This window comes from Fringilla coelebs (assembly GCF_963513975.1).
Source record: "Fringilla coelebs genome assembly, chromosome: 3".
Classification (NCBI taxonomy): Eukaryota; Metazoa; Chordata; class Aves; order Passeriformes; family Fringillidae; genus Fringilla; species Fringilla coelebs.
Genome location: NC_140030.1, coordinates 2861414 through 2873751, shown reverse-complemented (window position 1 = coordinate 2873751; position 12338 = coordinate 2861414). Strand labels below are relative to the sequence as shown.

General features: G+C 48.5%; 1 protein-coding gene across 4 annotated transcripts in view; it reads left to right on the top strand.

Moving 5' to 3' along the window:
- Nucleotides 1-10837, top strand: part of KIF13B (kinesin family member 13B) — a 121843-nt gene extending 111006 nt beyond the window's left edge. For 3 of the 4 annotated variants that reach the window (XM_084203598.1, XM_084203597.1, XM_084203600.1), the window contains 3 exons: nt 1609-1671; nt 3146-4118; nt 6506-10837. In XM_084203598.1, coding sequence (XP_084059724.1) covers nt 1609-1671; nt 3146-4118; nt 6506-6789 — 1320 coding nt within the window. In that variant the 3' untranslated portion in view covers nt 6790-10837. The remainder of the gene's footprint in view (nt 1-1608; nt 1672-3145; nt 4119-6505) is intronic. The other variant, XM_084203599.1, reaches the window with a different exon arrangement.
- Nucleotides 10838-12338: the final 1501 nt, after the last annotated feature.

The window sequence follows — 12338 nt, the reverse complement described above, 5'->3', positions numbered from 1 at the left end:
TTTGCAGGGGTTCTTCATTGGTTTATTCTGAGAGATAAAAAATCCCAAACAAACATTTTGTTTGTTTGTTTTAAAGGGAGAAAAGGGAATCAAAGGACCTGATTTAACTGCTTTAAATGCTTCTGCTTATTCCAATTCTGAGTGCTTATCTCTGGATAATAAGGCTGACCAAATTTTATAAAACCTGAACTTTACAGGGGCTCTTCATTGGTTTATTCTGTTCCATCTGCTTTCCTGGAGCCCCAGGTCCTGACCCAGTGAGGATCTCAAAATGCACAAACCTGTGCACCCAAAACAGAGCCAGTTTGCTCTGAACCTTGCTCCAGTGGTGAATTTTCATTTAGCAGGTTTAGGAACAAGCCAAAACCCCTCCTCTCCTGCTTCCTTTTATTGAACTGGAGCTTTAATGTCTTTAAAAATTTTATTTGGTGACCCTCTTGAGGTTTTGTCCATTTTTTGTCTTTTTATTTTCTACCTTGAACCATGTTGGTTTTTTAGCCTGGCCCAATCTCTGTATAAATAAAAGCTGTTCTTCTCTCCCCTGTTTATTCCTCTGGAGGTAAGATCATTCCCAATCCTGCTTTGCTGGGCCTTAGAAGGGATGCAAGAGAAGGTTCCCCACTCTTCAGCTGGAAGATTTCAGTGCTGAGTTCTGGGAATCACTTGTCTGGGAGCTGAGCACTGCCTGTGTGTTTGTACAGAAGGAATCCTTGGAAAAAAAAAATTAATAATAAAAGCAGGCAGCTCCCAAATTGTGTAATGTGTCTCCCTTAAGGAACTCTGCCCCCAGAGCCTGAATCTGCCCTTGCAGTGCATTATTTAACAGTGCTAAAGAGATTTTCCTGCCTTTTTCTCCTCTCTCCTTCTCTTCATGCTTCCCTTTCCTGAGGTTCTCCACTGCTCTGGTGGCTCCTTGCCCTGCTGTGTGACAGCCCAAGCCAGCAGCATAACCTCAGATTTATATCAGGTGTCACAATGTGCTGCTCTGCTCTCAGGAGAGGGATTATTTCAAATCTGCAACATAAAAACCTGAATGTGGAGCAAGTGAGGGCCATTTATTGTCAGTGCCAGGAGGAATGTCCTCCTGGCAAAGGGGATGCACAGGCCTGGATTCTGCCTTCCTTTTGTGTTCAAGCCAAGAATGCTCAGATCCAAACTGAATTTAGAGACTGGAAAAGGAGAAAGAGTTCTGGAGATCAAACCACAGATCCCTGAAGTTGGAAAAAACCTTGAAGATCAAGTCCAGCACCACCCCCATGGTCAGGAGCAGTCCATGTCCTCAAGTGCCACATCCAGGTGGTTTCTGAACACTTCCAAGGATCCAGGGGCACCCACAGTTTCTTCCCTCACAGGGAAGAATTCCATCCTAATATCTAACCTAAATCTTTTTTAGCTTGAAACCATCCCCTCTGCCTGCGTCAAAAGCCTCTCTCCCTCTTTTTTTGACAAACTCCATTTCAAGTACTGAAAGTCTGGTTTAGTTTTCCATCCTTTCATGACAAAGCTTTGCTTAGGATCCCAAAATTTCAAATGCAAGCTTGAACATTTACCAGTTTGCCAATACTCAATCCTTTCATTGAGTGATTCTCTTCATTTCCCTCCCCCCAGGCTGTCCCACGAATTATGGTTCAGTCAGCCAGTCTGGAGGCCAGTGCTGCAAGGATAAAACAGGTGAGCACACCCCAAGATGTGAGGATAAAATTTTTATATTCACCTGCCAGAGGTGGCCAAAGCTTCAGCTGTTTAAAACCTGTTGCATTTGTGCTGCTGCCTCGCTGTGAGACAGTGAAATTCTGCTGGGTGTTTCAGGTCCTGGTAAAGCCTCCTCTCCTATTCCTGGTTACACTTTGATATTTGAAAGCATTAGCAGATAATTAGCTGAAATTTAGCTGGTTTGCTGCTTTAAAAGGAAAATTTCTAGGCTCTGACAGTGTCTATAAGCAGGATGTGGCTATTCTAAGTGTGGAGCTTAATTCTCCATTTTTGCCACGATATCATGGAAAAACTCTTGCTAAGCTGGAGAGAAAATAGTGCCTGTGATCTCCCACTTTTCAGCAGAACTTCAGTCTCCTGAGCAGCACATCAGCTTCCTCCCACTGTGCTTTTATTGTCTTAGAAAACTCTGTGTTATCCAAAGGGAAAATCCAGAGAGAGAGCAAAGCTCCTGAGTCCACATGGACACTACCCTAGCCATAGAAAGTGAACAATATGTTTTTAATCTGCTGGAATATTAAAAAAAAAACCACTTTTTTTTTTTCTTTTTTTTGGTATTACATTTTACTTAGCAAACCTTTGGTTTTGAAATTCTAGTAATCCAGTTAAATCCCTCTTTCTTCAAATGCTGCTTAAATTTCCAGTGGAAAAGGCATTTTGGGAATAAGCCGAAAATCCTGTAGTTTGGGACACTCAACTACTATATGGGACAAATCACAAAATTGTGAATAATAAACAAAGATCTTCATCTGAGACAGGATTTGTTCAAATCTGCCCTTCTCCAACCTCTTTTTCCACCCCCCTTCCTATTAGCACTCTCCCCCCTCCCTCCTTCCCAAAGAGATTTAGAGACATCCTAATCTTTTAGAGTACATGTGCTGGCAAAAGATATTGATCTATCAGATTTAGTAAACTTTACAGCCAAGAAATACATCACTGAAATGGGCTGTTAATCTCATGAGGTGCAGTTAATTTCATCCTCTGGAAGTGCAAGGTGCTGGTGGCTCTGAGGTGGGAATGGCATTTGGAAATGGGCACAGAAATGACAGTTTAGGTGCAGGGGGATGATTTATCCACCCGGAGAGTTAAGCCAAATAACTGTGAGAGACTTATGGACCATGGCTGGTTCCCATTCCATATAAATCCTGCTGTTCAAACAGCAAATGACCACTCCTGTAATATAAATAATTCTTCAGTAAATATTGGGGAGTGTATTTCTTGGGGTTGACACTTCCCTTATTAATGGGAGGAGTGAGCTGACAATCCTTCCGCGCTGGCAGGGCTGACTCGGGATCAGCTTCCATCTTCTGGAGATGGCAGCTACACAGGGATTTAGATAAGCTCAAAGCCTTGGTGCTTGCCAGAGGTCTGGGATCTGTGCTTTTAGCCCAGATATTTTGGATGACACAGCCCCTCTGCCCCTGTGTTCCAGATGAACCAAGAGGAAGCAGCGAAGCAGCCGCTGGAAACGGCGGCGCAGACGCCCGAGGCGGACAAGAGTCTGGAGAAGACACCCAAAGTGCCTTTGCAGCAGCCCACAGGGGACACCCAGGCCCAGGACTGCCAGGAAGGACCTCCAAGCCCCCTGAGTGAAGCCTCCAGTGGGTATTTTTCCCACAGTGTCTCCACAGCCACCCTCTCCGAGGCCCTGGCAGCGGGAAGCGAGGCTGCGGCTCAGCCGGGAGGTCCAACGCCTGCAGGGAGCGACTCCCCTGCTCCTGCAGGGGCTCAGGTCCCTTCTGATGGGCAGGACAGGGCTCCTGAGAGCTCTCTGGCCACCAAGAGGGAGAATCCCCCCACCTTCAGCCTTCCAAGTGCTCCCCCCAGGCCCAGGGACAGCCCTGAAGTGAATGGGAAGTCTTGCACTTCTCCTTGTCCCAGCCAGCAGGGGAACGATGCCCCTGCAGCCACTGATGCAAAACCTCTTCTCTCTACCTCCACTCCAAAGGAGTCAATATCCAAACAATCAGTGGAGTCAGCAGGACCAGCCAGGAGAAAGGAAACATCCACTGGGGCGTCAGAACTGGGGTTTCCCAAAGCTCATCCTGACCAGCCCAGCGCTGCAGCCTCCCCCTTCAAAATCCAGAAGGTGAAAACATCAGAGCTGAGATCCTTCACCAGCATGCTGGGATCAGACCCCACGAGTTCCCTGGGCACAGAAGAGCAGCAGGAAGGAGAAAAGAGCACCTCCAGTGCCCGTGGACTGAACCACAACGGGTCAGAGACAGCAGAGGAAAAACTGGAGGTGATTTCTGACTCTGAAGACGCCAATGAAATCCCTGAGTGGCTGAAAGAGGGAGAATATGTCACAGTTGGCACCAATAAGACGGGCATAGTTCGGTACATCGGGCCCACAGACTTCCAGGAAGGAACGTGGGTTGGTGTGGAGCTGGATTTGCCTTCAGGTAAAACATCCCCTGGGTCAGGTGGGAAGCAGCTGGCAGACATCCTAAAGCTGCTTTTTGGGGGGTTTATCACCCACTGGGGGGTTTATTGGCCATTGCAGGAGGCATTTTAAAAAGGGAAGTATGAAAGGTCTTCCCTGCTGTCATCTTTTTCCAAACCTTCTCTCACTCCCAGCACCTCTGAGATCCCAACCCAAACCATTCTGTGATCCCTGCCTGTCCCTCTTCAGTCATTTCTTGGGCTTCTCACACTGGAAGTAGGAATCAGGATTCCTTTTCCATGCAGCTTGGTAAGCAGTAGCTGCAGGAGACAGGCCTGGTGTCCATAGGATTCTCTTCTGGGCTTCTGCTGTGAGGATAAAGGTGTTCAAAGCACAACAGGAGTTGGGGGATTTAGCTCAAAGGGACATTCAGGCTAAATGAGTTGCAAAGTCTCTTAATAGGTATTAAGAGGTAATAGGATTTTATTTTAAAGTAAGCTTTAAAATTGCAAAAGACTATTTCTGTCTGTGTATATATATATATATATATATAGTGTGTATATATATACACACTATAGATATATATTCACTATATATACACACACACACATACATAAATATATACATACACAGCCCTGTATATGTGACAAGCAGTAGGAAATAATCATCCCCTGACCACCAGGTCATACAGATAATTTGAGGTTTCTTTCATCATCTCATTTGTCATCCCTGCCTGACTCTGACCTGTGGAACTCCTAGAATTTAGGGTTTCCAGGATTTTTTTGGAAAAAAAAGGGTGCAGTTCCTGGGGAGGCTGCTGCTGTTGCTGTGGGAATGGGGTGTCTCCAGCACAAGAGGAGAGGAAGATGATGGCTGGGATTGATCCCTGATGGACTCCAGGCTTCCCAACCCCTTTCCTCCCCAGGAGCAGGCAGGACTGGGGGAAGGCAGGGAGTGCCAGTGGAAAATTCAGGAGAGGTGCAGTGACAGTGAGAGAATTTAGGTTACCCAGAGCATGAAGAACTCCTTATTCCAGTCCTTTCAGCCAGTGCAGCATTCCCAGGCTGGGTGGTGAATCAGCACATCCCAGGGAGCCCATGCTCCTCCCAGCTGCACATTTGGGGTTGGAGCAGATCATCCAGCAGAACATGTCCAGGATCCAGAGCTCCCAAATCTCCCTGTGCCTGCCATGTCCTCATCAAAACTCAACTGGGCAGTGACTTCCCAGCTGCTTTCAGAAAAATCTCTGGAGTTTTCCATCCTGGAAAGCAAACTGGAGCTCTTGATCTTTTTGCAAGCTGTAGTGGTTCCTCAGTCCTGGGTTTGTGCCTCATTAAAAAAAAAATTAAAAAAATATATATTTACAGATTCATTTCAGTTTTGGAAGGTCACCTTCCCTCTGTCAGGCTGCTCCAGTGCTGATGCTGTAACATCCCAGTAAGCAGCAGCTTCCATGGAAAAGTCAGGAGATTTTTGACCTGTGAGGACTCAGCTGCTGGAAGTTCTTTTTCACCCTCTTGTGTTTCCACAAGGGATAAGACCCTGATTTATTGGAGCACATCTGGAGCTTCACTTGGGGAAGCTGGTCACAGAGTGGTGTCTTTGTCACCCTGCAAACAGGGATAGAACTCCAGGGACATGGAAATCCAAGTCCTGGCCACGTGAGGGTACATTGGACCCAACGTGCTGATGGTGGAAGGTGGAAGGAAACACCCAAAAAGGCAAAGGTGTGACTTCATGTCATTTAAAGAGCTTTTGGATCTTTCCACCTCCCCTTTATGGATGGGAGCAATCCTTGAACAGCTCCCCTGAGAATTTTAAATGATCTAAAATGAGAAATAGAAAGATCTCAACAGCACCAGTGTGGAGAAATTATCCTTCCTGTTCTGTGGAGGATTTACGATCTGGCAGGAGTGATAATCCTCAGCTTCAAACATCAGAAAGCCAAAAGCTCTATTAAATGTCTGTTTTTCCTTCCTTCCTTGGACTTTGGTAATGGAAGTGATTATTTAATACTTTTGGAAAAATTGTAGAGCAAGTGGGGAAGGAAGGACAAGGCAGAGTGTCCCGTTCAGAGTCACTTGCTGGGGCTCAGCAGGGAAGTTTTACCTCCATGGTGCATTTTTAGGGACCAGTTATTCTCCCTCTCAGCCCTTTCTCCTTGCCTCCTTTTCTGGGTGGAGTATCCCCGATTCACACAGAATAAAACCCATTTGTAGGAAAAAAATCCTTCCCTGTGAGGGTGGCCCAGAGAATCTGTGGCTGCCCCTGGATCCCTGGAAGTGTCCAAGACCAGGCTGGACGGGTCTGGGAGCACCCTGGCACGGCGGAAGGTGCCGGGTTGGAGCGGGATGGGATTTAACCCATCCCAGAGCCCTCTGTGACTCCCTGATTCTCTCATCCCAGGCAAGAACGACGGCTCCATCGGGGGGAAGCAGTACTTCAGGTGTAACCCAGGCTATGGATTGCTGGTGAAGCCGGGCAGGGTCAGGAGGGCCACGGGCCCCGCGCGGCGCCGCAGCTCCGGCCTGAGGCTGCAGGGAGCCGAGAACAGGAGGAGCGGGAACTTCTCCGGGTCGGCCTCCAACCTGGCCTCCCTCACAGCCCTGGCCAAGGCAGAAGGAGGATCCACGCTGAGACTGGAGAAGAGCCAGAAGAACGCAGAGAACAGGAAATCCTGGGCCAACTGAGAGATCCCAGCCCAGCGAACGCCCTGGGATGCGGCCGGGGGAGCCGGTGGCTTCGGGAAGCGAAACCAACCGTCCCAACTTCCAGTTGGTGGCAAACACTAATGAAGGGTTTGTTCTCTCTGCTCTGGGTGATTGACATGATAATTCTTTGCCTCGTCATGGTGCTGGATCCTTTGTTTCCTGTCCCAAATCCTGAGGCCTCCGGGGGCAACCGACGGCAGCCGGGGCCGGCGCGCGGCGCTGGGTGGGTGTAACGAGCTCCTTCTCTTCCTCATTCAGAGGAAAATTGGTCAAACCACAGATTCCCAACAGCCACAAAATCCTCCCCAGGCAGCAGTGCTTCCCTGGAAGTGCAGGGCAGTTCCTGAAGAACCTCCCCACAGTAACAGCTCTGTTGTGATTCCCTAAGAGCTGTGTCAGTATCGTGTAATCCGCCGTGAAAGCGCAAGGTGGGAATGATTCCAGACGGGCAGAAGAGTGAAAGTAGAACTTTGTTTGGAGATAAAGAACCCCTGAAGTCCCTTTATTTAAAGAAGCAGCAGCCCTTGGGTTATGTGGCTGGGACCAGTGCCTGTTTGGATCACTGCCCCGCTGTCCCACTCTCCTGTGGAAAGCAGTGTGGTCTTCCCCGCTGGTTTGTTGGGAATGGGAGAAAGCCCATGGCCAGCTCTGTCCTATTTTTGATTTTAGATCCATTTAATGTTTGCTCTCACCGTGACAGGATCCCCTCTCTCACTTGCCCCAGAGTGGCAGGACCTTCTCCTTGGTTCCTCCTCCCTGTGGGCCAAGAGGATTTTTGCAGAGGTGTCAGCACTGAAGTGCTTCCCTGTTCCCACCCAGCCTTTGGAGACACTCAGAATTTTGCCAAGCAGGGTGTCTCTGTCCTCAGAACAGGATCAATCCAGTCTATTTATTTTTATTTATTCTTTTAAAACATGAAATGTTTGCGCTTTACAATCATCCCCCACAGAGGAGCTCTCCCAGCACCATCCCGAGCGCCAATCCAAAGAGGAGGTGCCTCTGTCATCCCCAGAACCAGCCTCTCTCTTGGAAAGGGCGAGGTTTGGGCTGGCTTTTATCAAACTTGATTTCATTTGTGGCTGGTTTTTAGCTGCCTGTGGCACAGGGGATGTATCCCTGTCCGTGTGTCCACGCACGGGTCGGCCAACGCTTGTTTTCCTATCAAATCCTGAAAAGCCACAGATTTTTCTATCCTGAGCTGTTTATATCTTGTTTAGTCATCACGGGGGGATTGGACAGCCTGAGCAATAGATGTTTTAGCTACGTGGGGACTATTTAGGATGCTAAATTAATGATTAAACTTTAATATCTCTCCAGTCGCTGCCCGTGGGTATCCAAGTGCCTTAAAACATCTGGTTCCGAGGTCCAAGGGAAAGCTCCATTGGTATCAAAGGAGATAGGGATGCTTAGTGAAGGAGATAATTATGCTGATTTACTGTAATTAATATCATTTATGCAGAAGGAATAAAATTAAAATAGAAACTAATCTGTAGCAGAAATAAGCGGGCTGGGTTCCGATGCAGCCTGCGTAGAACTGCCAGGGGTTGTGTATCCTTCCAGCTTGGTGTAAGTAGTTTCAGTGTTTCCTAAATTTTCCTCAAGAAATCTTAATATAAAATGTACAGAGCAGCTTTTTAAAGATATTTTTAGTGTACAGTTCTCCCTCTTTTTCCCTTTGCACGAAGCTCCTGTCCATCCAAGCCACGATGGGGGAGGAATTTGGTAGTAAGGAATTCCGATGCTGAAATCCCGGGTTTTAAAATTAAAACCGGTGTTATGAACACAGCCCATACAGTGCAACTCTTCGTTTTGGGGTCTGAGGAGTCTTGCCAATGAAAGACCACCCACTAATTAATTTGATGCCTCTTACACTGCCTTGTTGGTTCCCTGAACTCCACCCTGACCGTGTTTTTAATTGCACTTTGTTCTGATGTGCTGCCGGAAGAAGCTGATGTGAAGCAGCCCCTCCCCAGAGTTTTTAGAGTGTGTTTTTAGTCTCAGCATTTCAGATACTCAGATTTAGGGATGTCTTTAAAACTCCTCCATGTTTGCTCTGTGGCCCCTTTGGGGGAGATGCAAAGGGAGGAACCTCCAAGTCCTTTTGAAGCCTCTTTTCTTGTGGTGCTCTCTGGGAATCCCGGATTTCTCCATGGAAAGTTGTCCAGGCTGCAGGAGAGAAGGGGAGGAGCAGAAGGAGCTGGGTTGGTGGTTCCCTGTTTCTGCTGCTGGTTGTAAATTCCTCTGGGCTGTTTGGGCTCCAGCCCTGGCTGTGGTTTGGTGTTTGCACACCTGGGACACGTTGGCCAGAGGCTGATCCGACTGATCCGGGCTGGATTCCCTCTCCTCCCACCCTCAGTTGTGCTGCAGAACCACAGAGAGGGGTGTGAAAGGTGCTTTGAGCAGCCCACCCTTGCTGGGATAACTATGGGATATCCCTCTTCTGGGATAACTGCTCCTGGAAGCAAATCTGTTCAGTAGGGCTGGGGTGATTTCAGGAATCCACTGGCAGGAGGAGCCCGCGGTGCCTTCGTGGAGGGAGGACCTTGCTCAGAGCTCTCCTGGTTTTCACCATTTCCTCTGACTTTGGAAACAAAACCTCTCCTCAGATTGCACCCTAAAATCACCCTGATGCAGCACGAGCTCCAGAAAGCCAAAAACATCAAATTTGGCCATGAGGGTGTTCCTGGAGGATTCCCTGACTCTCTCCTGCTCCCTCACAGCTTTCCTGGGCACATGAAGTTTTACCTGAAGGTGTTTTTTAGATTTTTGGCACAGTGAGTGCACATACCTCTACTCAAAGCCATCTGTTACTTCGCCCCAGTTCAGCCTGCTAACCAGAAAAGAGGTGAAAATCATCATGGAGGTAATAATATCTATTTTTTACTGATAATTTTAGAAAAGCTCTACTCTCAGCCTAAAGGAGGAGGTGCTCTTAACTGGAACCGCCCAGCACTGAGGCTGGTGTGTGAATAGCTATGCAGATTTTTCCAAGATTTTCATGCACTTTATACAGGGAATAAGAATATTTAATGCAGGAGAGTGTCATTTGTATGGAGTGTCTCATCTCCTCTGGTGTCTCTCGGGGGTTCAGTCCTGCTGGCTCTGTCCCTGAATTGTGGGTGGGTCTCAGATTCTTGGGAAATGGTGGGTTGGAAAGGCTCCATTCCCCCGCTGTGTTTGCAGGGCTGGGGGTCCCTCCTCCCCACGGGGTGTCTGTGGCACCAAGCCAGCCAAGAGGAGGCTGCTCAGAGAGACCTTTTGGGGTTTTCTCAAGCCAAGCCAGGCCTTTTTCCTGTGTTAGGTTCAGCTCTTGAGGTGTTTTGATCTCCATGTCCAAAATCAAGCCCGTTCACCCCGAGGTTTTGGCCCTTTGCTGTTCCATGATGTTGTTGAGTTGAGGAAAAGGAACAGAAGTCAATTCTGTGTGGTGACACCGCCGGGCCCTTGAACAGAGGGGTTTGTCCGTGGCCGGGGTGGAATATCCAGCACCATCTCCTACAAAGGCAGAACCCTCTCATTGCTCCCCACAGTGATGGAACCCCACCTGAGCTGGGGCTGGGTGCTGTCCAGCCCTGTCCGTGGCGATGCTCCCGTTGTCCCACCGCCGGTTCCTCCGGTTCTTTGCACAACATTTCGTTTTCCCGGTGCCTTATCCCGGGGCCAGCAGGGGCTGGGCGGCCTCGGGGTGCCTGGATTTTAGGGAATGAGGTGGTGAAGAACGGTGTGGGCTGGTCACACTTCACAACACCTCGAGTGGGGTCACAGTCAAGTGTCTTGTTCCTCCATCTCCCATGTCCATCTTTGGTTTCTGCCCTCTCCACCGTTCCCAAGCCGTGATCCCGTTGGGTTCCCTGGGAGCCGGTCCCAGCTCGTGTGGCCCTGCCAGGGTCAGACACTGCAGGGGCTCTGTGTACTTTAAATGAGCTGAAATCCAAAGAGACTTTGTAATGAGCTGTAAAGTTTTTAATTATTTCTGTACCATACTAAATGAGTGTAATATTGTATCATACGTGCGAAGCCGCCTGCAGGACCTGAATAAACGTCTTCTTTAGAGCTGGGATGTCGGTGCTTCCTTGTTCCAGTTAGTGGCACCAAAATGTTTAGAATGGGAATAGTTTAGGTTGGAAGAGCTTCCAAAATTGATTCCAGTGGTTCCCCAGCACTGCCAAGGCCACCACTGACCAATGTCCCCAAGTGCCACATCCACATGGTTTTTAAATCTCTCCAGGGATGGTGATTCCAGAATTCCCTGGGCAGCTGTGGCAGTGCTTCTTCCCCACTCTTTTGGGGAAGATTTTTTTCCATAATACTCACAGTGGGATGAGGATCCCAAGGACTTTTCTGCCTTGCTCCAGGTTGCCACAACCAGCCCTGCCAAGGCCTTGGGGTGATGAGACCCCCTCCTCAACATTTCATGATGTCCTTGAAACCCCCTGCCTGGGCCACATCATTTCCTTTCTCTTTGGTACCATTTCTCTCCCAGATGCAGCTTCATGTTGGAAACAACAGGCAGGGTTTGACTGGGATTACTTTGTGTAGCTTTTCAGTTTATCTTGGCTTTTTTCTCAAGCAACAAACACTGCGTTGATCCCCCCCCCCCCATCCCCGCTGAAACTCAGCGAGCAAAGGATATTTTTATCAGCACTGTCTTACAATCAGCACACGAAAACAGCTTTTTTTTTTTCTTTAAAGCCACTTCCCTTTTATGTTTTACCTTCTGAAAGAAAAAAAAACCCTCTTTGGCTGAAACACAGGAGCTGTTTGAAGCGGCATCACTTTGTTCAAACCTCGCTCTTCCCGGAAGGTGGCTGTGGCACCTTCCCCACGCTGCCACGTTCTGTTCTGCAGCCAAAGCTGGCTTGAAAAGGCTTCCATCAAAAAGAGCAGGAAAATAGTTTTTAAAACCCTCCAAAACTAACAAAGAACACCTTTTTCCCCGTTTCCCTTCAAATTAACGCCGCTTCCATCGGCCTTGCTTGGCTTCAAACACTTTTTGCCATGGGAGGCAGCAGCTCCTGGGCTTCACCCCGAGTGGAGAGAGGAGCTGCCCTGCCACGAGCTGGGCACATTTCCAAGGAGGTTTTGCTCACCTTTGGACACCAACCTCTGAGAAATTATTGGTTTTTTCCCTGATCAATCTGGTTTCCCACCAAAGCAGGCACAAAGGGCTGGAAGTGCAGCTTCTTTGCAAAGCACAGACCTCCAGCGTGGATTTATTCCTCTTGTGTTTTTTAAAACATCTAATGGAGCTTTTCTGTGTTCCTGGTTTTCAGTTGTGAAGGAGGGAGTGGGCTTCATCCAGCATCCCAGGTGTTGCAACAAACACCCCTAGAAGTGTTTTTCCCATCCCTGGAAGTGTCCAAGGCCAGATTGGATAGAACTTGGAGCAGCCTGGGTAGTGAAGGTGTCCCTGCCCATGGCAAGGGGTGGGGCTGGATGAGCTTTGAGGTCCCTTTCATCCAAAACCATTCTGGGATTCCATGATCCCCAGCCTCCTCCCTCCAGAAAATTCCCTCTGCAAACACAGC